This window comes from Athene cunicularia, assembly GCF_003259725.1.
Source record: "Athene cunicularia isolate RWA chromosome Z unlocalized genomic scaffold, athCun1 chrZ_part3, whole genome shotgun sequence".
NCBI classification, from domain to species: domain Eukaryota; kingdom Metazoa; phylum Chordata; class Aves; order Strigiformes; family Strigidae; genus Athene; species Athene cunicularia.
The window spans coordinates 1,707,723-1,734,455 of record NW_020799144.1 but is presented as its reverse complement, the minus strand read 5'-3'; the positions used below and the strand labels follow the sequence as shown (position 1 = coordinate 1,734,455).

At 40.7% G+C, this 26,733-nt stretch overlaps 1 protein-coding gene across 1 annotated transcript in view; it reads right to left on the bottom strand.

Annotated features, from left to right (window-relative positions):
* DGKQ (diacylglycerol kinase theta) overlaps window positions 1-26,733 on the bottom strand; it is a 103,421-nt gene that overhangs the window by 64,872 nt on the left and 11,816 nt on the right. The window contains exons 3-4 of the mRNA XM_026866487.1: window positions 13,336-13,415; window positions 755-854 (exon numbers count right to left, since the gene is read on the bottom strand). Coding sequence (XP_026722288.1) covers window positions 755-854; window positions 13,336-13,415 — 180 coding nt within the window. The remainder of the gene's footprint in view (window positions 1-754; window positions 855-13,335; window positions 13,416-26,733) is intronic.

Genomic DNA, 26,733 nt, shown 5'->3' with positions numbered 1-26,733 from the left:
ACCTCACAACATCAACTGAACAACAACTACTAGACATTCAAGACAGGGGAGAAAAGGGAGAATTAAGGAGTTGCCCCATGGCAAAATCAGTCAAGTACTCATGTAGTTCAAATAATAATTCTGGTGTTTAGGTGATTTCTTTAATTACTGTTTTTACAGAGAATCCATGTCAGAACACTCAGAGAAGTACTATTTTCACAAATAATATTTTCAAATATCTTTCCATTGAAGGCACCTCATCCCCATTACAAGCAACAGATTTCTGAAACCTGTAATTCAAAAAAGTTATATTCCATTCTTTTGAAGAAAGGGCGAGTTTTTAGAAACATGAATACCTGATGATTCCTTTTATCAAAAGCTTCCACTGGAAACAGAAACAAATCACCTCAACAGGAGAAGTCTCTTTTGCCATAATAGCTTCTTGTTCTTTGAATGTCTCAGGCATGGATTCATTGCAAACCATCAACACCACAGACTTGCTCAAAGTAAATTGTAGGAAATATGAAAGAGTATATACATTTAACAAATTCTGTGGTTTATTGAAAATTATTGATTTACTATTCCTTAATCTGAAGTACACATTTCCATAACCAATGAGTGGATGATAAACAACCCAAAAATCTCTCAAACATAGTCAGTGAATATGTACGTATGTGTGTATGTATAAACATACCTTCAGTGTATGCAATGTAAGCAAAGTGTATGCTACTGGATAACACACAGATGGCTATACAAGTAGGATTTTTTAAGTTACCTTCACATCGAAATGCAAGTGACTCCAGTGACTTTCTACACACTGTGCAAAACTTTCTTTTGTAATGTCCTGGAGGCCCAAAACAGTGTGCAACTGGAACCTGCCAATGAAGAACGTACAAGACATCAACCACAACTTTCAAAGTGCCTATTACAATTCACAGAAACTGCTGTATCATACCAGACAGGACAGTATATACAGCATAAATTTAACTAAGCCTGAGAACAAATATAAAGTCAAATCATGCTTTTTAAAAATATTTGTATTAAAAATATATTTGAAATACTTAAAATAATTATTTTTTTAAAAAAAATCTTTCTTAAATTCTTGGGTTTTAATATATAATGCCTGTATTTTTAAGTGCCAGTCAGTTTCTCGATGATTTGCAGTGCCATGAATCCAAAGGTTTCCTTTGGGTACAGTGCTGTGCAACTTACCTGGAGTAACAGTTCCTCTCCTAAGTATTCTTAATTGAACTCAGGACGATTAAAGAGTAATAGTTGATATGTATACAAAAATACCCTAAAGACACACTAAAGACAATTTTTAAAGGCTCAGTGATGCCACATGCCTTTCACCTATTCCCTGAAAACAGCCCAGCCAACTGGCTGATCAGGATAAAGGCACTGGTTGTATGTGTGTCGTACACCCCCATCACCCCCCTCACCCACCCACAAGCTTCAAACCCAGAAAGGTACAGAGATCCAGCTCTTGAAGTACACCTATACTCAGGTTCCTGCCGACTGTAGGTGGAAGATGACACATTTCAATACCCTCTTGCCAAGAGCTATACCAACAGTTTTAGCAAATGTATTTCTAGTATACTATTCACTTATCCTAAAAAGTTAGAGTTTTATTCCTGTTTAGTGACTAACAACGAAAACAGAAAGTGACAGTACCAAAACAAACAGCAGAAGAAAAGATGAAAAATTAAGAATAAGAAACATACTTGAGCTTTATACTTGTTCTAGAGACCACTCTTCCTACAAGATGCCCACCTTTGTTAAACTGACATTCATATTAGAAGAATGAAGCATAACTGCATATTTAAAATTCTAGAATCCAAGTGACTTCCATAAAAGTTTGCCATGACTTAGGTATTTAGTATTATTCATCTCACATGTCCTTCCTGATACAACAAACATATCAGACTTATCTTCTAGTTCTTGCATCACAAAAAATAGGTATTTCTAGTAAAGGCTGATAAATGGTTATTTAGGTGTGAAATTAAATTAATCATTCCCAGTAAAAAGTTGGAAATGATGACTTAAGATATATATAGTCACAGATATCTTATTTTCCTCCTGGATGTACTAGTAAACAATCCTCTAAAGTTATTAAGCAGGATTTGAATTTTTCTCTTTGTATGTTAGGATTTTCCTGGGAATGACTAGCAGCAAATCTGAAACATACTGGGAACGCAGAATTTGATGACCGAGAAAGTCGCTTCCAGTTAGAAAGGTCTAATTCCCACCTGTGTTTCTGCCTCTAAAAGCGTGGGGACAGTTATACTAAACAATCCTGTATTGAGCATGCACAATGAAATAAGTGAGATAAAGTTTTGCCAGATACAACACACAGAAAAAGGAACACTGCTGGAAGTTTAATTAAGAAAAATCACTAATTCCCAAACTGCAAAGCATGTGGTTCCTCCAGTCCTCCTCAGAATTAATCTTTGAGAGTAAAGGAGGATGAAGAGAGGTACCAAATATGCCTGTGTTATCAGACATGAACAAGATCATGCACAGCAGTTGATTGATCAAGCAGTATCATCAGTTCACTGCCCCAGCAGACCACATTGTCTGGAGGAATCCTTGGCCCCTGACTGACCAGGAAACTGCGTGTCCAGATCCAGGCTCCCCACTACGCTGGGGCTGCCAGCCAGCCTGCCAAAAGGATTTCATATCAGTATCTTCAAGATGATATATTACAAAATATCCTTGCCTCCAAGAAAGCTTCAAATTTTCACTTTACATACAAGTTCAGGATTTAAAAATACAGACAAACCACCATGCTTTGGGGTCTGTCTCCCATCAAGACAAACAGAAATTTCATTCTCTTCAGCCCTCCAGCTCTGACACAAAGTTCATGGTTGGCTTGCATTATTCTATTATTTTTTTTAAATCAGGATACCTGAATCATATAATGCATACTTATATATAAAAAAAATATATCCTTGAAGGGGAGAAAAAAATTCCTAGAGATCCTGGGGAACTTTCATCAAACTATCTCAGATTAAGTTCAAGATTTATAATTTCTGCCCACTTTTCTTGCAATTTCCTGCTACTTCTTCAAAGGAAATGAAAAAACGTAACACACAAGTTACTTGGCTCGGCTATTCTTGACGTAAAGTGCCAGAGCTGTTTTCTCACTCTAGCTGTGCCAAAAAGAAAAGAAAAACCTAATCCCATCTTAGTGGGAGAAAGCCACTTGCCTGAAATCCAACTACACAATGAGTTCAAGTGCAGAAAGAGATAACGAGAATGGCTATGTGAGCACAATTCCAACCAGATACAGCAACTGTGAGGGCTACTGAAAACCCATGGTGGGATTTTTTTCAGTGAAGCTTTACTGCACATCCCAACCTGTCTTCAGGTTTGAAATGTCACCTTAAGTCCTCTGCCTGCTCTAGTCTCACCAGAGCTCCAGGCACAACAGAGCCACCCATCTCCAAGGCAGCAGTATTCCCCTTGAGATCACATAGAGAGGAGACTTTCTTTAGCTCTGGAGTGATGAATAACCTGCTCGGGACACTAGCATAATCATCTCAACTCCTCAGCAACCTGTGTTTGAAACTGTCCCAGTTCAGCTGGGATAGGGTTAAGTTTCCACAGCAGAGAGGGAGGGGGAAGGGATCTTCAGCCGGGTCTGGGCGCCGGCAGCACGGGAACTTTTTCCTTTGTGGCTTTGGTTGCGGGGAGCATGCGTGGCGGGCTGGCTGTGTCCATTGCGGTATTTCTCTGTATATCTTTTGTCTTGTTTACTGTTATTGTTGTTATCATTGCTACTGTTGTTGTTCAGATTGTTTATTACACTGTTGTATTAAATTTCTTCTTATTTTAACCCTAGGTTTGTGCCCTACTTGTGTCTGAGGGTGGGGGAGGGACAATGGCAACGTGGTCTCCAGTCCCGGCAGGGCCTAAACCACCACAGAAACACTTTTCTTTCCCTGGCCATAGAAATGAATGCTTTTCATTATTGTCACAGAAAGGTTCATCTGCAGAAAAAGGATCCTCTGTAGATCAAAAGATAAAAGTAGTTTTGTGAAAAACAGTATTTATTTGGGGAAAGACTGTGAGAAAGGACTTAGACAGGAGTCAAACTTATACAGGGTCTGACTGTACTTATCCAAAAGACTCACAAGGACACGAAGACTAAACTCTGCAGTTGTTCAGACCCTCATGACAATCCTCTTAAGTCTCAAGTCACTGCCAAAAAGAAGAGAAAAACTTGATGATTGAAATGTTGCATGGGGAAAAAAAAAAAAAAAAAAAAAAAGAAAAAAAAAAAAAAAAAAAAAATCTGTTCCTTCAACTTCTTTCTTTCTGGAATAAGCCAAAGAAATTTTATTATGAGTGGTCTTTCTAACTTGCTTTAGAAGTGATAGGTATAAAACCACTGCAGAACCCAGTGGGAAATGAGATAGGAATAAGATGGAGAAAGAGAAAAGATGAAGAGCAAATACAACATAACAAACTCATCATGTTTCTCTCTGCAGCTACCTACATTTCATTTGTTGCTGAACAAGTTCCAAGCACCCAATACATTAAAAAAAAAATCCAAACTCAGCATGTCAGAACATGAAATGTTACAAATTATTCTTTTATTTATATCCACCTGTATAAGTACAGCAAAGTACATACACATAAGGTGGCCTACAGAAAGTTAATAATTGATGAGAGTTTAAAACTGTTTTTCCAATACAACTACTTAAATTACTTTAGGAAAAGCACTAAAATTGATTTCTGCAGAAATATATAGAAAATTTCTGCTAGTAATATCATTAAACAACATCTTAAGTGCCCTGAGAGTATTGGTCAGAAGCCCAGTGAAAGAAAGTGTAGTGGTAACACAGCATAAACTCCAGAATGACTTTGCACTCATGGTCAAGATACTCCTAGCTCCTCTTTTGTTTCTTGCCATCTGTTAAAAAATGTAAAAGTTCATATCAGCCTGTAATAAAATTTGATCCCATAGAAACATAAAACTTAGATTTTTAACCCCTTCAGTGCAATCTGTGCATGTGCACATGAATTCTGCATCATACAGAAAGAACAGCAACAAACTAACCTTAACATCCAAACTTTGGAAGAAAAGGAAGGAATAGAATTGTTTTCTTTTGGTTGTGCCTTTTACAATTGTTCCTCATCCTGAAATGCCACTGGGCATCAAGCATCATGATAGACTGTGAATTTAAGTGCTCTTTCACTGAAATGGAATCACTACAGCAGCCCAGCTACAGCCAAACCCTCCGATTCATGTACAGAGTCAGGTCAGGCCAAGTCTTACTACTCTGCAACCTTCTGGATACCTCAGTAGGGAAAAGTACAGCTCCATGAAGGCCTATTCCTCACCCAGCTGCAGCTGCTTTTCTACCAGCTCAGGCAGAAGAAAGTTTTTAGCTTGAATCATGAGCCAAAGACTTCCAAGGCTGAAAAGGAAACGAGAGGAATATAAATACACCAAATGCCAGAGTGACAACGGCTGCCTTGGGCAGTCTTAAAAAAGAACAACCCACTGAAAACTTTTCCTAGGCCTGTGTCTGAATATTATTTTGCCCATTCATCTCCTTCTCTGTCACATCAGAGAGACTCGCACTTGGCAGGACTTTGTAAAACCTATTGGAGAGACTAAGAAAGCAGGACTGCAGGACCTACAGTAGTGTAGGGCTAATCAGCTTTCAACTAGGAAAGGGTACACATGAATAAGGATGCAAACACAAAATAGCCTCTAAAGGTTGAGCAAAAGGAATTTAACTTAAGGTCACTAGTTTTTTGTTCAAAAACACTGTGGCATTTTAAGGATAAGCACAACCAACTCGGAAGCAACCATCTTCATTAAATGCCCACAGGGGTCTGACAGGGTCTTTCAAAAAGACTGCTCTCAGCGTATGGTCAAAAAAAATTGCTCATACAAATTAAAATGGTGTTTCTGAAACAAGAATATCTTCTATGTATTCTGATGTTTCCAGTGCAAACGTACTACCATATCTAATGCTTCTAAGGTTCACTCGACACCAAAAACATTTGCTCTAGAGAGGTAGATATGGTGATCACATCTGAGTACACCCCACTGATGCCTGCAAGCAGTTGGTGCTAATGGCTCTAAGGGCCCTCAGACAAGAATGAGCCCAAGGACATAATTTTTGCAACTGTCATGGGTACATCCTGGGGACAGCAGATAAATGAGCTGACACCTGTGGAAAACAGATAATGAATCTGAGAAACTTTACAGAGTGATAAGACAAGACCTCATATGAAAGAAAGACTCGAGGGTTCATGGAAAGGACCCTAAGAGACACCATTAGGGACCACCACAGACCACCCAAAACCCCCACGGAAGCCCCTCAGAGACCCTTCCTCAAATTTTAATAGCTTGTGCAATGTATTAACATATGTATTAGATTCTCTGAAATAGGTGTGTAACATTTATTTCTTCTATTGTATATAATAAGTGTGCCTTTGTGTTTTGGCATGCATCCATGCATCTAGTGCTGCAATAAAGAATGCCTGCCTTTTAAAACTTCAAACTAAGTCTCAGAGGGTTCTTTTGAGACCAAATTTACAGTAACACCATGATTATTCTGTCCAGGTTAATTGTCTAGACTACACCCTCTCTGACTTTGTGCTTTAACTTTTCCCAGTATTGACACCTTTTCAATTACTTATTACTCAGCAATTACAGAGTGCTTTAATTATCCTGAAACATCTCTGCTTTAGTAGCAAAAAAATTCTGCAACTTAAATACACTGCATGCACCTGAATACACTCTGTTTCTGATTTTTCCTTTTAGGGATGATGCCTGTCAATTACTCATCAGTCATGTCCAAACTGACACCCTTCCTCTGAGCTCCTGATATATCAGTTGGTGTTAAAAAGCAACTTTAAGTACATGTTACATGTGGAAGTTCTAAAATCAGGTAAGAATACAAATTAAATGGTGTCTCAATGTACCACAGAACAGGAGAGATGAGAAAATCAAATACTTATCAACCTTTTAATTTGGGCTAATACATCAGAATAATGCACACATCCATATGCAGTTTCACCATATCCAGGAACTTTTTTTCTCCATCCTACAGATCTCTGTAACAGGACATCAGGCCTTATCCACAAGGTCTCAAGGACCCTTTGTGATGGGAACTATACAGTAAATTCCATGACATTTCAAATCAGGAACACAGACTTCTATTAGAAAATGAGACTTGTATTGCCACTGCAATTAAGAATTGCTTGGACTAGCATTTTTTGTACTGGAAAGAGAAAATGATATGCAAATGACAGTCACTCCTTGCTTTTACTGCTACAGAGGAAATCAAAGTCCATCTCCTTTTATCAAGATAAAGAGTTAAAAGAAACAAACACAGTGACATTCCATTCCAGTTCTGAACCCAAAGAATCAATACAGCTACAGTTCTTATCTGGAAGATCACAGGCTACCAGGCAGCTTGCATCATGTTTCAACTCTCTTGAGTTTATGAACTAGTGGGTGGCACCCTTCCCTTTAACTGCAGTTAAAGGACTATCACTTTCGTGAGGGAAAGGAGGAAAACTTGGTGCAGTGCCAAAATTACCAGCAAGCAGTTTTACACCTCATTTGACTTCTAAATTATGCTGCTACATGCCAAGCAACTGCCTTGTTGAAACAACACAGGTATGGGTCAAGTGTTGAAGAACCAGAGACGGACCTTCTTGGTGAAGGTGCTCAAGACTATCCAGCAACCACTCAGGTAAAATCATAGAATCATAGAATAGTCTGGGTTGGAAGGGACCTTCAAAGGCCATCTAGGCCAACCACCCTGCTTAAGCAGGGACATCTTCAACTAGATCAAGTTGCTCAGAGCCCTATCCAATCTGACCTTAAATGTTTCCTGGAATGGGGCGTCTACTACCTCTCTGGGCAAAGTGTTTCACCATCCTTATTGGAAAAAAATTATTTCTTACATTTAGTCTGAATCTATCCTCTTTAGTTAAAAACCATTACCCCTTGTCCTATCACAACAGGCCCTGCTAAAAAGATCGGCCTGGGGTCCAACCGTTGTTAAGACACCCTGTGAAAAGCCTCTTTATCATATACAATTAAAAGGGGAAGAAGAGACAAAATAAAGAACTTTCCCAAACTTCTTTTTGTAATGTATAATATAAAAGAGGAAAAATATTAAGCATGTATTTGTTAAGTTGCGTTCATGTTACAGATTTAACTCCACCGTCACCATCAAAAAGATACAACAAAGGGGCAGGATAAAGAGTCCCTTGACTGATACACGCTAAATACACAGTAAACTGAAGATGGGATCTAACAGTAATATGCCTGACAGCTTGTTCAAAAACACTGCATTTCAGCCTGTCTTCTATGACAGTGTGCTGTGTTCTGGGTTTGAGGGAGTGATGGGGTTTTTTGGTAGCAGGGGAGGGGGCTACAGTGCAGCCCCCTATGAGAAGCTTTTTGAAGCTCCCCCAGCTGCAAGTTGGATGCATCTTTGCACCAAGGCTGAGCCAATTAGCTGCACCTCTACAACAACGTATTTAAGAAGGGGAACCTGAAAGGAGGAGGTGGAATCGTAAGAGGAGTTGTGAGGAAAACATCTGTGTGAACACCAAAGTCAGTAGAAGAAAGGAGAAGGGGGGGAGGCGTGCTGTAGCACAGACCCCCTGTATCCCGTGGTGAGATGGCAGGGTCACCTCCCTGCCACCTGTGGAGGTCACCAGTGGAGCAGAAGACAATTTGCAGCCTGTGGGGGCACTCACACCATGCCAGGTGACTGAACTCGAAGAAGGCCAGGACCCCATGGAAGAAGGCCCTGCTGTTGTAGTTTGGCACTGGGAGGACTGCAATGTGGGGAGGTGACCCACATGCCTGCAGGAGTGACTCATATTGGAAAGAGTTTGTGGAGGACTGTCTCCTGTGAGAGGCAGACCGTGCTGGAATGGGAGGAATGCCAGAAGTTCCTCTTCCATCCCCCTGAGGTGTAAGAAGGGTAGGACTGACCGCATCCCTCATTCCTTGCACCCTGTGTCACTGAGGGCAAGGAAATAGAGATATCAGGAGCAAAAATGAGCATGGAAAGAAGGGACAGATGGGGGAAGGTGTTTTCAAGATGCAGAAATGCTTCTCATGGTCTGATTCTGTGTCTATTAAGTGCTGTTGTTGTTAGTGTCTGTATTAAATTTATGTTCTTTTTTTTCTTCCCCCAATGAGTTTGGGTTTTGCCCATGACTGTAGTGGATGAATCATCCCTCCCTGTCCTTATCTTGATTCCTGAGCCTTCTGCTTTACTTTCTCCTTCCCAGCGTGGGGGGAGAAGGAGGGAGTGAGCAGCTGTGTGGTACTAAGCCCTCTGAGGTCAAACCACAACAGCTGGGAGAAGTAGAAGTTCAGCAAGTATTCACGGCAGTGTTTTTTAGCCCATTTTGATATAAAACCTCCAACACCTGCCATGACCACCAAGGAATGACTTTCCAAAATTGGATTCTGATTTTTAACCCCCTATACTCTCCAGAACTCCCACCTAATCCAACCCCATCAAATTCTCCTTCGCAGCTTGCCAAGCTCTCTCCCAGTTGTTAAAATGTCTATGAGCCAACTGCAACAAAATTCCTTAAAAAGCTAATTCTCTGAGGCAGTCACACAAAACCCATCAGATATTTCTGACAACTCAATGACACTGGGGGATTTATTATTCCAAGGCAAGTGAAGCAGTAACCAAACCTTGACAGTGTTTTTGTTGTACTTTGTTGAAGCTTCCCATTGCTTCTTGGGAAGGGAACAGGTAGGAAGAGAAAGTAAACAAAAAAGAGGCTGTGTCCAAGTAGAGAAGTCCTTCAGCTGAAATAAAAAAAGAGATGCTGCTGTTGCATATACAAAATATGAAATGTCCGGTACATAACAGGTTATTAGAAGGGGGGTTGGGGACACTTAACCCCAACTTAACTTTTTTTTTTCCTTCTCTTTTACTTTCAGTTCATGAGGAACTGACCCAAACAACCACCATTAATGAATCCAGCGGTCAGAGGGAGAGACTCAGGTCAGCAGGCAAGGTTAACACCCACTTGCCTATGTATAGACATCTGTGAGCACCACAACCTTCCCATTCACTATCACAACCCATGAATGCAGCAGTTACGTTCTGAAATACAAAGCCAAGTTTTATTTTTAGCATGGAAAGCTTCAGGAGAAGCTGATGACCTAAACCAGCTTTTTTCCATTCTAGAAAACCTGGCTTTCAGAACAAAAGCACATAAGAAAGTTTCAAGAACAGCCTATCAACCCTTCTTGAACTGGAAACGTTTAGAAACCATTACAGCAATACACCAATACATCGAGGAAAAAGGAGCATAGCAAATGCCTAACTTCACTAAACCCACTCTTACTATACTCGCGTTTCTATTTAGTTTTCAAAGAATAGTTATACAGAGAACACACACACTTCTATGGCAAAACTATGGGGTAAAAAACTTGTAATACATCTTCTATTACAATCTAACAAGAGAAAACAGAACTTCAACTTCACATTCCACACCCACAGAGGTTTTGTTTTCACTGTTATTTTGGGTTTTGTTTGGTGTTTTTGGCAGGGGGCGGTGGGGTTTTTTTGCTTTTTGGTTGGGTTTTGGTGGGGGTGCTGTTTGGTTTGTTTTTTTCTTTTTACCACATACCTCAGAGTAGGCAAATACTTATGGATGTGAATGTAGAGAAGGTTTGAATTTGGAAAAGTTGCTGAGACCTTACTGGTGAAACAAATCATATTCCCTGCAAATCCTAAAGACAAAAACTTCTTCAGAGGACTGACCCGTGTTTCGTTTTGAATCATCATGACCTGGATCCAGCGTGGAATACTAAATGCAGGCAATAATTATTAACAATAGTGCAAAAAAATGCTTAGGGCACCTTTAAGAGTGAACTGATCAAGAATGATCTGAGGCTGGATGCAGTCACAGCATGCTTGTGACTCTGTGGGCCTTTACTTGACCCTGGGAAGGAAACCCTACTCTCAGGAATAAAATTTCCATGAAACATCTGCTGAAAAATTACTTTCTTATAGTTTGACTTGGTATCAAATGACCCACATTCTGATGAGATTTAAGAATTGTCATTTTCTCTAGATGAAATCCAGGGGATTAAAAAAAAATTTCTCATTTCTGTAATACACTGAATATTGACATACTAGAAGGAACTATCAGAAAAAAAAAATCCCACCAGTGTTCCCTCCTATGTCAGATCTTTTAATAATAAATAAATAAATAATAAATAATGTGAAAGGAGAGAAGAGAGATTAAAAAAAATAAACTTTCCACACATTTTACAAATTATTGTAATTTGGGATTTGCTCTGGTTTTTAAGCAAATGCCAAGTTCAATATTTACTTTGATGGAGTCTGCACACAAAACAAAATCTCCCATATGACAGACTTCACTTGCACATCAGATCATGATTAGTGCAACCTGGATGACCACATCAAGGAGGACAAGACTGTCCAGAAAAAGTAGCACAATCCAGTATTTTCAAAACATAATCACTATAGCTCAACACAGATATAGCAGAAGACTCTTTCCAGCTAAATATTTCAATACCAAACTGCAAACAGCTTTGTAGGCTGACAACAATGCTCAGATAAAACAAATTCTACTGCACACCAAGGATAATTAGATTTTATGTGTAAACAGTAAACAATTAGACAAAATTCATGTGTTGGGGCAGGTAGAGAGTGAGGAAAGAATAAAAAGACTACACTGACATTCATGACTGATGCAAGTGGAACCATTATTAAGTTTAAATGCAGGATTTTTACCATGCAAAAGCAAAGGAACAAATACTATTTTGAACAATGACTTAAATTCAAAGCAAATTCACAAAAGAAGCAGTCACAAATGTTTACAGCTCTGACACTATGAATCAAACGAATGTTTCCCAGTTGGATTTGTACCATCCCCTGCAAGGCTCCTGCAAAGATACTTCTATTATCTGACTGATCGTTACTTTTCCCATGCTACAATGACTGAGCACCAGCATACTGAATTGACAGTATGATGTCAATTCTCAGTAACAGCATTTCTCACACTCTACATATCCCTCTACCATTGGTTCTAAGACTTAGCACACTATTTCTCACTATTTCACTGGCAAATTTCTATATATCAAATAACTTTTTGCCACATAAGTGGCACTCAAGATTAAAAGTATGTGGGGAAGATGAAGCATGTAGCAATGCCTAACAGCATTATAATCTAGACAAAGCAAATCTAAGAAAAATGAGTAGTTAGCTTTTCTCTATCCAATTCCCGTAACTCAGGTTACATATTGGTTTAAACTTTCCTATCTCACTGCCTACATAGGTTTCCACAACATAAAGGAACTTGTAAGGCTTTTTAGGATACGAAGACATAAATCAGCTCCCTGTCATGGGTTCCTGGGTCTACACAATGCATTCCCTTAAATGGAATTTTAGACAGCAAGGTCTGTAATGCACATGATTCTGATTTTACATGTCTCATTTGAGTTTTACATATGGCTCCTTAAGGCTTTTGTAGTGCTTACTACTTCTCTAGTAAGTTCTCATGTCCTTCTCCCCTTTTTTTCCCCCATTTCTGCCTTCCTTTCCCAAATGGATAATATATTTTGTTTTCACCTCAATTTAGCTTCTTAATACCTTAGTTGCAGCCTATTATAATCTCTGAAGTTGATTCATCTTTCACAAACTTTAAAAGCAACCTTTTAAGCATAAAGTTCTGTGGGAGAAAAAGTTACAGGGCATTTGAAAGCAAGTATTATTAATTATCAAAATAAATAAATTTGAATTATTACCATCAACTGAAGTCCTACCTTCTGATTTTTCTACTTTGAAATGTCATGCTTCTGACACAATGACTCTACTCTCTGGAAACAGTAAACACGCAAATCCTGAAGATGCAGCAATGAATAGAAGCCAAACAGACCCTTCACTAGGCAGAGAAGCTTCAGCATTTTCCCAGTAACATGCAATTTAAAAAATTTGGTGGCGTACAGAGTTCTTCTTTAGTATGACACATGGTACGGTTTACTGAGTGCACCAATATGAACCAGTCACCCCACTCCATTACTCTGAGGCTTCCAGGTAATGACACACATGTAAGAACATCTAGTAATATTTGAAGAATGCAAATAAATATGCTTCAGATAGATAATCCACAGCTGCCCATAGCAGGGACTTTTCAAAGGAAATGTAACTTTGCCTTTGAGCAGCTATAAAAGCTTCAGTGATGACTAACACTATTGATATAAGCATTACAATATTAACAAGCCACCACTGTACTACACCCTGTTCATTAGTGATACAGTTGTGCTATTATCTCAAGAAAGAGACAAGGCAGAGTGTGCTTACTCACCCTTACAAGGCTGGGAGCAATACATGAGCATGGTATCTTGACATTCTTGAGGCACTTTTCATGAGACATGAAGTTGCAAACTGTGGAAATAAAATAAGAACCATGAACAAGTCTTCACAAAAAAAGGAACTTTGTGAAAAACAAACAAAAAAATATTATGTAGTCAAATACAATTAGGAACACATCTTTTTAATCACATTTGCTCTTACCTAGGTTTGAGAACATGCACTGCAAGAATTCTGACAGTCATGTGTGAATTCCAGCTCGTTTTGTTACTAAGATACTGGCTATGAAAGGAAGGAGAGTTTATCCCAATGCATTACAGGCCTACAGCAAGTCATGCCCTCCCACACTCTATGTCCATAAGCAACAAAATTACCTCTTAAATTGCAAAAGAGATTTTAAACAGTCTAAAGTCCAAACTAGCTCTCTGATGTAGCCACAGCAGATGGACATGTTTGACATTTAATTATTCTACAAGCTAGTGTATGTGACAGGAGAAAATTCAGTATTATATTGTTACACACTGAGCATAACAGATGAAGGAGATTAATTTAAAGATCACCAGTTGCATGCAGCTTTGAAAGTCAAGAGCAATTAATTATTTCTTTTACTGTGGAAGCAGCAAGTTTAGAATTTCACACAAGTTTCACAAAGCATGTTTTCAAGCAAGACAGCATTTGAAAAAATAATTTCTCACGGGGGTGATATTTTCCACAGCTTACCATGGATTTACATGACATTAAGCTATGCAAAGAAAACAAGGGATTCTTTATTTCATTCATATCACCTCACATTATTTAGGAACTAATAAGTCATGCAGCTATGGCTTTAGAGTCCTCCTCTCAGAATTACTCTCTACCAGTTCAAGCATGAAGCTTCACACAGAAGGTTTTTGCACATACCCTCCTTTTAAGAAGCATGCTGTACCACTTCCTAAAGTTCACCAGTAACTGAAAAAACTCCCATTTGCTTCAAGTTTCCCATCTGCAGCCCACTGCCGTTACTGACTATATGTGCTAGTGCCATCAGAAGCGAACAATTTTCCTCTCCTACCCTTTCTCTAGCTCACGGATTTTTGATTTCACAACGCTGCTTCGGGTCCACTTCTCTACACAGCCTACTGCCAGTCCATACAACGTAACCTTTCCTTTTGGTGGCACAAAAAGAAGGACGACCCTTTTCACATAGGTACTCATCTTAACATAAGCAGTAGCCAAACATTTGTTTTTCATTTGTCTGCAAGTCAGAAAAAGAAGCTGCAAGTCCCTACTGTGTAAGAACATGTTACTCATCACCCATGGTTGAACACAGAGTGATTACTGCACTGATGAAAGAATGTGGAGAGAGAGTAGATCCAAACCTTCTGCTGGGTGCTATGAAGTGCTATGTGCATCTTTAAAGTTGATAGCATTCCTGACTAAGTGGGACAGATAAGGGGTGGGAACAAGTCAATGAAGGGATGATAAAGCAGATTCTCACAACTGAAAATGCAGATGCCCAGCACATTTGGAGGTGGTTAGTATAGTGGAAGGAGCACACAGCCCATCAGCACAGAGGAGACCAAAGAGAAAGAAAGTAATTATCAGGGCAGATTAAAGATGTATGTCCTGCTCTAGAAAACAGGTACAACCACATAGAGAACTGGTGAATTCTTATAAATTTTGTGTATGTTACCACAACATGGATGTAGACGGAAGTAACCAACTCCCTCCTCAGGTCTCTAAACCATTTCTACTGAAACTTTTAGGAGGGTCAGCTGGTTGCTACCAGAGCAGATCTGCAGAGGCTGCAGGCGAAAAGCTACCAGCTATTCTGAAATTTACCACATATGCCCTGCCACAGCGGGAAGACATTTGCCCCAGACATTTGTTTAGGCAGCCTCTTCATTGTCTCACAGGTGGTGCTCGAAGCTCAGCTGAACTTGGCTAGGTGAGGGGGACTGACCTCTGTGGTCAGAAGCATGGTGGCAAAGGTTCCCACAGAGTCAACTCAAAAAAGATGACAATATGAAGCTTCAAATATAAATAGGCAGCTGTCAAGGACTTTGTAAAGGGGTGAGAGCTTGTCAAGGAGAAAGCATCAGTGACTAATGCAATTCAGTGAAATGGAACTATTTTTCCTGTTTCTCTCATTCAGAAGCAGGCAGACTACAAAAGAAAGAAAGAGTAAGGTGCTGCAGATTGCTCTCAAAAATTTTATGATCTGCAAGAAGCAGCAGGCAACTGAAGTCTGCAAGACTGGTATCTCCAAGTGGTTACTACCTTTATTTTAAGTGCACACACAGTAACTCAATACACAAGTTAACCGAGACCTACACAAACAACTCAGAGAATTCAGAAAATGTGTCTCCAAACCAGCTGATAGAAGTAAGGCTCCTTCCACGAGCAAGTACCTTGAGTAATGTTCTCCATTTATTCAGACAACTCAAGTCACTACACAATACCACTCAATTTTCTCTTTTCAGTGACAAGCATAAAGACAGCACCTCATGGTTCAGCTAAGGAAACATCTCACAGCACAGAAAAATATACAAAAGAAGAATTCAAGCCAGCAACTTCATACAAGCAGTAAAATCAAAAGGTGAATGAAGGTATCAGACATGGAGTAAAATAGGAAGGTGCATAAAGGTTTTGTTTTGCTGAGTGCATACAGAAAAAGACAACATGCAAAATAATGAATTTCCTAAAATTTCAAGGGAAATTTTGAAGTATTTGCAAAGAATCAAATTAAGGAATGTCAGGAGACAAATAGCAGGAGATCAGCAGTGCCCAAAACAGAGATTGTAACGTTCTCCATGAAAGATTTTCACATATTTTTCAGGAGGTACTCACACACCCCTCTCCTCTGCTTGTCAGATGCCTCAAATTCAGCAGGGAGAATGAGTTCTGGCTATGTGTCTTTTTCCTGTCCCACAAAATTCCTCAGGGGGTGAGCTAACTCTTACAAGTCACCATTTTGTTTTTGTTTTCCACATTCCCTAAAGAAAGGGAAAAAAATATGGCAGCAAGCCAAACTGAAGCATGAACAACATTTTGGAGGGGGGTAGGGAGAGGGAGTGGGAATCTTAAAGTTGTATCAGTAGTTCCAGAGGGGCAACACAAGTCAAGTCTGAAGTTCTGACAGCCAGGAGGGGTTTGGTGTTTTTTAAGGGGCGAGAAGCCAGAAGACGTTGTGTGAAGGTTCAGGAGATGAAATGGAAAATTTTGAGGAAAAAGCATTTAAAGGCAAAGGATAAGGACAGGCTCTTTATTTATAGGAAGACAATTTTTTTCATACATAGAAACTTAGTGATGTGATATGAGCAGACACATCTGTGGATTGCCTAAGTCAAAGCAAAGCAATTTCAACTGCATCTTTCTGATACTGTATACAAAACTGATGGTTTCAGACAGGCTTGAGAGGCTGGAGCACTCAGTACATCCTTCAACTAAGCATTTTAAGCACTACCAAAAGTACCTAACAGCATGGATGAAGGAAGAGACAAACGTTTCAGGCATATTTGAAGAAAACAGTGCCTGCAACTTTCAAACTGGACTTTGAACACAAGGCATCTATATCCATGCTTCAGCTGCACGAAGCTATACAACACTGAGGGAAGATGAATGGACACAATTTCAAGAGACCTTGAGAGAATCCACAAAATCATTTACTTGCAGGTTTGGGGGACTTCATGTGGTCTCTCTGAGCACCTAACTGTACAGTCAGGCTACAGTAGCAACTACATTTGACAACTTTCTCTTGCTCCCCTCCTCTACTTAATAATCAGTGACTTCATTCATATGAAAAATCAGATATTCCCAATGCACAGCAAGAAGCCAGGTGGCCATCAGGCACCACAGGACTGGTCCCTGTCCACATCAAGCACGAGACATGGCTTTACAGAGTTCTGCTCATAAACCTTCCCAGGGCCACTTTCCTTATCACATTTTGCCTGACTTGGTGATTTAATAAAGGAAAAGGCAAGGCGTGTGTATGGCAACATCCAGAGAACATGAAGCCAGTAGCTCTCCAAACATACACTTAAAAGGTAACAGAAGACATCTCTCCCCAGGCCTCCCTAGGAAGGCAGGAGATAAAAGCTGTGTATTACAGCACTTGGTAGCAAAGCAAGGGCTATTCACACCCTCCAATATGCCACACTTCTTTCCCTATAACCATTTTTCTCTCTGCCCTCAAGGCAGACTTCAAAGCAGAACCCAAAAGTAGAAGGAAGAGAAAGGTGGACTATACCCTGTACAGACTCTAAGCAATGTATCAGTGTCCCATGCAAACAATGGCTGGGTTAGAATCGCTTATGAAATATTAAATTTAACAAAAAAATCTTCCACTTTTAAAAAGACCACACAGTCCTTAGCAAAATCCTAAAAGGTGTTGAAAATTACTTTTGTTTCCTCTATGAGGAGAAACCATGATTCAGTTTTACTGTTTTTCAAACATAAATTTATTTGTAAATTTGTATTTTAACATGTTAGTCTTTACTTTTTATTTTAACTTTAGCAACTGTATTTATAAATCTAATTTTACATTTGCTAAACACTTTTAAAAGTAGAGCTACCAAATTGCTCTCCAAGGAGAACCAAGGATGTCAACACAAAGACCAAAGTGGATTTGATCCTCTCCTGGAAGTATAACCAGTTTAAAAGACTCACTGTGCTCCCATTCATATGGGTGTTCTTAATCCAAGATAACTTATCTTATTTCAGTGAGCACTAATTTTGAGCATAACAAAAGGACCTGCAACATAAATGGTGGTTCCTCCTCCAACTCTCTGTTGTCTGGATTTGTTGTCCTGCCAGTTGACCCCTGACCCTCAGCCTCTGGTTTTTACATCTCAGTTAACTTGCACAAGTACCACAAGCAGCAGTAACACACTCTCCTTCTTCCAACAACTCCGTCCTGTTGTCTTCACTGCAGGGTGGGTGCCACAACCCATGGGCTTTGCAGGACATGGTCTGATACTAACACAGCAGCCCTTCTCATTGCCACACTGAGGTCACACTGAGGACTCTCAAAAAGAGTGAGCTCCTGCACCCAAAGACAGAGGCAAGATCCTGCAGCCAAGCAGAGCACTGGCACATGGCATAGCCAAAGCAAACTTCAGTAACACCCAGGAAACACCACCATGTTTCAGCCAACTGCCTGTCACAGCTAGTACTGGGAAGATTTCATATCCTGACATGGAGTGACAACACCACAATTCCTCAATATTGTCTGGATGACTTGGCAAATAATCATCTGATTTTGTTTGGTGTTATCAGTGAGTGCCGTAACTCACTTCCATTTTGCTCACCTGTAAAAATTTTAACTCCTAGCAACTGTCTGCCAAAGTTTCTTCTAATCTTTTACCAAAGGTTATAGATTACTGAATGACATAGTTGACTAAAGAGCTTATTTTAGACCAAACCATTAGCTCAGCCAGTAATGGCCTAGTGACTCAGAATTGTTTTCCCAGCTAGGAGCGCACAATAAATTTTTCATTTATGGAAAAATTTAAGTGCAATGCATTAAAGAACATACTCAGCTCATTAATGTGAATATAAATAAAACTAAATGAAAAGCAGTAATTCCCAGGGGCATCTTGTTAAATGTAAGACTTGGAAGAAGTCCCTGTCTAGGAAAGCTTACTGGCCTGATGGCCTGATATATGTAGGAGTATTACATAAATGAAAACTCTCTACAGTCCTCTACAAAAACCCCTATAAATTTACATGGACTACATGAAAGAATTACAAAGTGGATTTAAAAAAAAAAAAAAAAAAAAAAAAAAGCAAACCTTCTTGACGATCTAATGCTGCATGAAACTCCTATGGACTCGCCATCAGCTCAGCCACTGCACAGACAGTCCATGCACACTGAATTTATATCACGGCACAGAGGTGACTTTTGTGCCACTCCTCCCCATTCCTTTCCTAATAATGTCTAGCATTCATTCTGTCTTTTTTTGACAATTACACACTGGGCACATATTTCCCTAGATGCATCATTACAACTCTTAACTTCATTTGTTGCCTGATCTGTAAAAGCTGACTCAAGACTCATTTTTCCTCACCTCATGCACATTTAAGAGCATTTTTCCTCATTTCATGCACATCACTTTACATTCATTGACCCCAGGCAATAAAATGGTAGATTAAAAGATTCTTATGCTATCCTCAGCTGTTAATGAGTTGAGTAGCATAAGTTCTACTAAGACATTGCTGCCATGAATCCACCTGTGCCCTTGTTCAAGTTCATTACTTCCCTTCTATCGCTTTTGTCTTCCACCCAAACCCAGGCCTGCAATTAGTGTAGTTTTATTTTAGCATTTCACACATTGTGAATGCCAGCTTTCCATTTCGGAGGGAACCTTCCATGAGCAGCATCCTTGGTTACACCTGTCTTCCACTAAGATTCTCAGAAGGGGATGCAAACACTTGCTGAGTCCAGGCACTTACCCCAGGGTTACCCTGAAACACAGCAGGGCCCTCTGCCTTCTGTAGATCACCAAACCAAACTGCTCTGGTCCAGGATCTGGAAAGGCTTCCAAAATTCCCATTTTGTTTCCCAGCACTCATAGAGATGTCTTAGCTTCCACCTTGGTTCTGCCAGGGCTTGGAGTCACAAAACAGTAGCACTGGTTTATAAAGAGGCTGGTTACAAGCACTTGAGGAAGGAAGACGCATACAGAAGAGCTGAACATGTAGGAATCAGTTTGTTCAAACTCGTTTCATACAAGTACACCCATGCACACAACGGCAAGGATGCCCAGTGCAGGAGGCATTGTTAGTGCAGCAAACTTAAGACAGGAGGAAGAACAACTGCCTGTAGATGGACAGAGCAAAACAAACAAGAAACCTAGCAAAGCCAGGGAGTAAAAAAAGCTTCAAAGCTGTTACACAAGACAGCAGTAATAGTCTCTACTTTCCAAACAATGAATCAGTGAGACCTAAAAGGGTACATCAGGACCAAGACAAATGAGGCCAAGTTAGTCTAATTCTATAAAAACAAAGTTTTATTTTGGTCAAAGTAGGTTATTTCCCCCCCTCTTACTGTTCTTCCATGTGCCTGACATGACAGAAGCCAAAACATAGGCTTAATCTTATGGTGGCTCTGCCTTTCAGGGTCTTTTTCAGTCACTTCTGAAGTAGTCCTCTATCCTGCAAGCAGGCTAGTTTGTTCAGCAGGACCATCTTTGCATCCAGTGAAGACATCCATATGACAATTAGAAGACAACAGCTTTGAGGAAATGCCCACAGGCTAAGTAGTCATAAATTGGAGAAAAATTTATTTTTTTTTTCCCCTCCAAATCTTAATGGTTTAAAAATATTATATAAAATGCACTGTTATAAGACTGCTTATGCATACAGGACCATTCAAGCTGATGGTGGAGATGCTATTTTCATGAGTAACCTAAAAGCAACACTCTTTTCACTAGAAGTTCAGGGGACTTAACTTTTACATTTTTTACAGAGCTTTGAGCTCCTTTTCCATTGCAGCAGCTTGCCAACACAGACACATTTAGCTTTTTTGTTTAGGACCGTGACCACAGGCCAGCCTGAATACTGTGACTATTCACTGAAAGGAATGCTGGCTGCAGTACATGGACCTTGCCAGCTTATTTCTCAATTCAGCAGAAACATGCAAAGACCTGTATGCAATATCGGTGTGCTCTCTCAGACAAAAACACAACCTATTTTAAGTTTAGAAGCCTGTTGTGTAATGCATGCTAAATGTCACCAGGAAAGCTGTCACTAGAAGCTTTGGTCTTCCCAGAGCATTTCACACAACAGCAAAACAGGAATGGAAAAAAATTCTGAAACCTTGAAGAAGTCAGGCATTAAAAACACACTCCTCACTGCAGTGAGAAACTTTGGGCCTCTGTTTTGTCTTACAGTTCAGTGAGACCACACTGTGGATCTTTTGATTCAGCCCAGGATACAACTGACTTTCTGGGCTGTGAGTGCGCATTGCCAGCTCATATCCAATTCTTCATCCACAATACCTCCAAGCCCTTCTCAACAGGACTGCTCTCTCTCATCCCCCAGCCTGTATTGATACCAGGGCAAATCTTTCAGATTTTTCTTCTGAAAATCCAGAATAAATCAGAAACCTGCTAAGGTTTTCTAAATGTTCACTGAGCATCCTTATAGATCACTTGTACTTGCCATGTCCTTTCTCTCTTCAGGACTCTCCAGTCTTGCCAACTAACCAGCCATACCTGGCTCTGTTTTAAATAGAGATACCAGCATCCACCCTTTCTGATGAAAATGGAGTTTCCCCCTGCACAATGTGGATTGTGCTGTACTTTTCTTATTTCCAGAACTGTCTGCGTGAGAGCAAGCTCTATTATACCCAAAAGAAATGTTTTTCTAATGCCTGAGTTCTGTAATTTCAGGGCAGCATATCTGAATTCCTATTCATCTGTATTTCAGATATGCTGTTAGGAAATAACATAACAACAACTCAAGTAAAAATGAGGCAAGCTACTGTATAATGAAACAGTCAAACGAGTTCAGTGATATACTTGATCTGTCAAATACAAAAACACTAATTTGGTCACAGTTGGTTTGCTTGAATGGTGGTCGCCTTACAAAACCCCTTGGCTACCCTAAGGACCTCTCATTCTCTCATCAGTAAGAATATAAATATTCTGAAGTCTGACAACAAACTCTATCTTGCTTCTCCATCTTCCCTTAGTACAGTAAGCCCAGTACTGACAAATGAACAGAACTTCACCTGTCAGAAAAGCACCATCCCCATCCTCTCATCCCCTGACTTCACCCAGAGCAGGTCTCCTAAGTCCTGCTAAGCACATGAAGCTAAAGCACCTACAGCTGGAGAGAAAACAAAGGCACCTACCCTGTGTGCTCAGTTCCATCAGGGCTTCATACTCCAAGTAGCAAATAACAACTGCACAAGAAGGCTATACCACACTGTAGCAAAACCAGCGTCTCCATTTGGTCAAGCAGCTTTTCTAGGTCATAACTATAGCCAACAGAAAACCTAGATACCCTACCAGCTGCACTTAATCAAAGAAGAGGGGTCCACCCTCTCCACTTAACATGCTGCAGTCCACTTTCCTTCCATGATGAACAGTATGGCCAGTGATGATATGGCCTGGCTGAATACAGGCTTCAGTGAAGTGAATTGGCTGAATGATTGCATCCACAGGGCAGTGGTCAACAGCACAACATCTGGATGGAGATCAGTGATGAGTGGTTTCCCTTGGGGGTCAGTATTGGGACCAGTACTGTTTAATATCTTAGTCAAGGACATAAGACAGTGGGATCAACCCTCAGCAAGTTTACAGACACCAAGCTGAGTGGGGCAGTTGATATGCGTGAGGGACGGGATGCCATTCAGAGGGAATTGGACAAGCTCAGGAAGTGGGCCCATCTGAATTCAAGAGGTTCAACAAGGCCAAGTGCAAGGTCCTGCACATGGGTAAGGACATCCCCATGTATCAATACAGGCTGGGGGATGACGGGGTTGAGACCAACCCTGAGAGATGGGCTTAGAGGTATCGGTGGCTGAAAAACTGGACACGAGACAGCAATGTGCACTCACAATCCAGAAGGTTAACCATTATCCTGTGCTGTAGTCAAGGGTGGCGATTCTGTCCCTCTACTATGCTCTGGTGAGATCCCACCTGAGTACTGCGTCCAGCTCTGGGGTCCTCAGCACAGCAAAGACATGGACCTGTTGGTGCGGGTCCAGAGGAGGCCACAAAAATGATCAGAGGGATGGAACACCCTTTCTATGAGGAAAGGCTGAGGGAGCTGGGGTTATTCAGCCTGGAGAAGAGAAGGCTCTGTGGAGACCTCCCTGTGATCTTTCAAAGGGGACTTATAAGAAAGATGGGGACAAACTTTTTAGTAGGACCTGTTGCCACAGGACAGGGATAATAGTTTTAAACTAAAGGAGGACAGATTCAGACTAGATGCAAGGAAGACATTTTTCACAATGAGGGTGGTGAAACACTGGAAGAGGTTGCCCAGAGAGGTGGTAGTTACACTAAAGGTCAGGCTGGATGGGGCTCTGTGCAACCTGATCTAGCTGAAGATGTCCCTCAATGCAGGGGGGGGTGTGGGGGCGTGTGAGGAGAAGGAGCTGAACTAGGTAACTTTCAAAGGTCCCTTCCAACCCCAACCATTCTATGATTCTATTCTATTAAATTCTGTGAGAAAGCCAAGTTCTACCTTTACTTTAGACTTTACTTTCTTTTCTCTTGAAAGACAGCTGGCTCAGACTTCCCACCTGTGAAATGAAGGTGGGCACAGAATTTCAAAGGTATATGATTTTAGCACAGAACAGATCCCTGACATTAAGAGCTTTTTCTTCTTCAGAGAGGTGGAAGATAGCTAGTATCAAACTTGCATTCAGATCCAGAAAGCACTAACACCTCCTCTTTTCTGAAGGATTAGGCCAAAGACAAGACAGTGACCTGGGACAAGGCACTGGTTCACTGATGAAAAATCAGAAATCTCCAAGAGGGAGACAAAGGGACAGCATCAGGAGTGAGCTCAGCAACTCATCTCCTGACATTTCCCCAAAAAAGATACTTCAGAGGAAGAGGCATCACCCTCACAACTTGGGAGTTGCACAGGGAGCCTGACAGGACAGTTTTTTGCCCTCTGTCCACTAAATTTGTCTTTCCACTGCATGGTTCCAGCACAGTAACACACTACTGGGAAGTCACATCCACCATGCAACAGCCAGAGACCATTGGAACAGCTGTGACTCTCTTGCCAGAAAAATCACAAGCTTCCCATCTTAGGGGGCTAACAGTGGTACTCAGTCATGCTGAAAATGGATCCTGAAAATGTCTCTGAACCACAGAAATCTGTCTGAGGGCAAGCAATTAAGCATTCCAGTAGCTTTTTTGCAGAGGCTAGAGAATGAAGGTTGCCCATACAAACCAGATGCCAAACCATATAACACATGGCAAAAAGCCATGTCTTCCAGAGTACGGCCTTTACACAGCTAGAAAGGGTCAAGAGAGCTTGAAGCCTGACAGAAAAACCTCTCACCGCCCTCACCACACCTGTAGTGAAAAGCTATAGCTCCTAACACCCTTGAAGAGAAACCAAACTTAAAATTTCAGGAAGATGCCATAGGGGTAAAGAAGAAAACCAAGAACTAGATACCACTATAGACAAGCCTCTTGAAGGCCACTTAAATATTGGTCTTTTTGTCTGACTGTCTTAAACTGGAGCCTCGTTTGTCTTCTGCTGCAGATTGCCCATGCAATAGGGCATAGACAAAAACTAGTGGCTAGAGTATAGAGGTGCCAGCTTTGCAGCACCTCTAAGCAAAACAGGACAGCAGGTGCAGAGAAGAGTAAGGAGGAAAACCCTGCTGGACCACAGAAGCACCTACTGTAGGACACGCACACCAGTGTCATGAATGCTAATGTCATGGTACTTAACTCCCTGCAGCTGTTGACTGCAACAGCCTCTTCTCCAATTCCCTGCTTTCAGAGTGACACTTCACAAAGAGAAACTTTGTCAATTGTTTTATCAGCACTCTCCAGCTGACTCACTGCTACTGGTCAAAACACGGAGCTATAGCTTACAGTATTCAGAACTGAATAACACAATAAAAAACAAAAGGCAGCCTGATCCAGCCTTCAATTTTAAGGAAAAATTACTAAAACAATTTGTCATTTAATGCAAGCATCCTTATAGCTAAAACTTTGTAATGCTTAGGCAACCTACATAAACCTTGGAGGTTTCCAGCCCTCACATAAATGGCCTCCTGCATCACTATCACTGGTTGCCCAGTACAGCGCATATAACTTCACATCACAGTGTTAATGTCATACCTCGTTTCTGAAAACCCACATGGACAACACAGATGTCTGCTACAAAAGTCAGTCCTGTTAACACTTCTGCAATTTTAGACATATTCAAGCCAAAATGCCTCTCCACTTACAAAAGGGAACAGTAGCACACCTTCAGCTTTGAAAAAGAGTATGAGTTACACTTAAATAAACAGAACGGATCACAGCAGAGTTTAACGCATGGTATAACCTCATAAGCATGATGGCATTTCGGCAGAAAACTGTGATGTTAACACAGTTCCCTGAAATCCCTCACAATACTCAGAGACATTCTCAACACTACACCATTCAGAGCAACCGTAATATAGTCCCGCACCTATGGGGTGTATCACCAGGTGCACACAATGTACACTGCACAGGCACCCTGTACACACACAGCCTCAATGAGTCTGCTCAGTGCTCTTGGGAGGAGTGGGGGTGGGAGGGTGGTGGTGTGGGGATGTGGAACACGCAAGAATTCCCTCCAGAAAACATAAAAGCCTTTGAGTGGATCAAAGTGATCTGAGAGAGGAAAAAAAAACAACAAAAAAACAAACACCAAAACAAAGGAGTGCTAGCCCTCAGGCAATGTTGAGTGGATGGCATTCTTGCAGAAAACAGGATAGATGCTAAACTAATCCGTGTCTTTGAGATAAAGGGGGAGACACACCAGCTTAAGGACTTACTTTCTGGGACATCTTAACAGACACAAAAGTTCCAATTAACAAAACAAACAGGTAAAAAGGCTGACTCTACAACCTGGAGAGGAACCAAAGGGCCAGAGAGCATGCACATGAAGCCAAATTGAAAAATTCATGAAGAGGAAGGAGACATCTGGATTTTGCTTAACAGCGGGACACTGCGAGAGGACCACATACTTCTCTCCTTGAATAATTCTAAGAATCACACCTATTCCCCGAACTAATTGTAATAACCCAGCCCTTCCAAATGAATATGTATGTTTTGTTGTAATAAATATCTGGCTACTTGCCAGAGACGGTGTGCAAGCTTTGTGGAGAAATCCCCTTGCACCCCGACCGGAATAAACATGCCTGCTTTATAACTCTTTCTGAGTTGTAGAGTTTGTTTCCGCACTTCAAAAGGAAGAGACAGGCAGCATTTTATATAAAACCACCGTCCTTCACTCACTGATACAACCAGTAAGCAGGAGGGTTAAAATCCCTAGGAAGTGCACATGCTTCCACCTTGCCTCTGAAAACTGAACATGGAACAGAAAAATTAAAAATCCTGAGGGTACTAAAAGCCACTGGTAATATTATCTACAGTATCACCTACTTCTCTCCACAGCAGGGATTTTAAAATTTAAAATTTTAAAAGAAACAGTTTACGATTAAAATTTAGGCCAAATTATTACTGTATGTAACCCCAAGATAAGTGTTCTTCCTCTTTTAACTTGGGTAGTCTCAGCATTATGTATGGCATCTCAAACGCCACCAACCCCCGAGTTGCCATGGCAACCTGTACCTCTCATTCCTACAGGACTTCATTTCCAAGTTGCACCACAGACAGAAGTGTTCAAAACTATAGGTAGGACTTGAGTGAAAAACAGAGCCTGAAAGAAGGAGGGGGGGGGG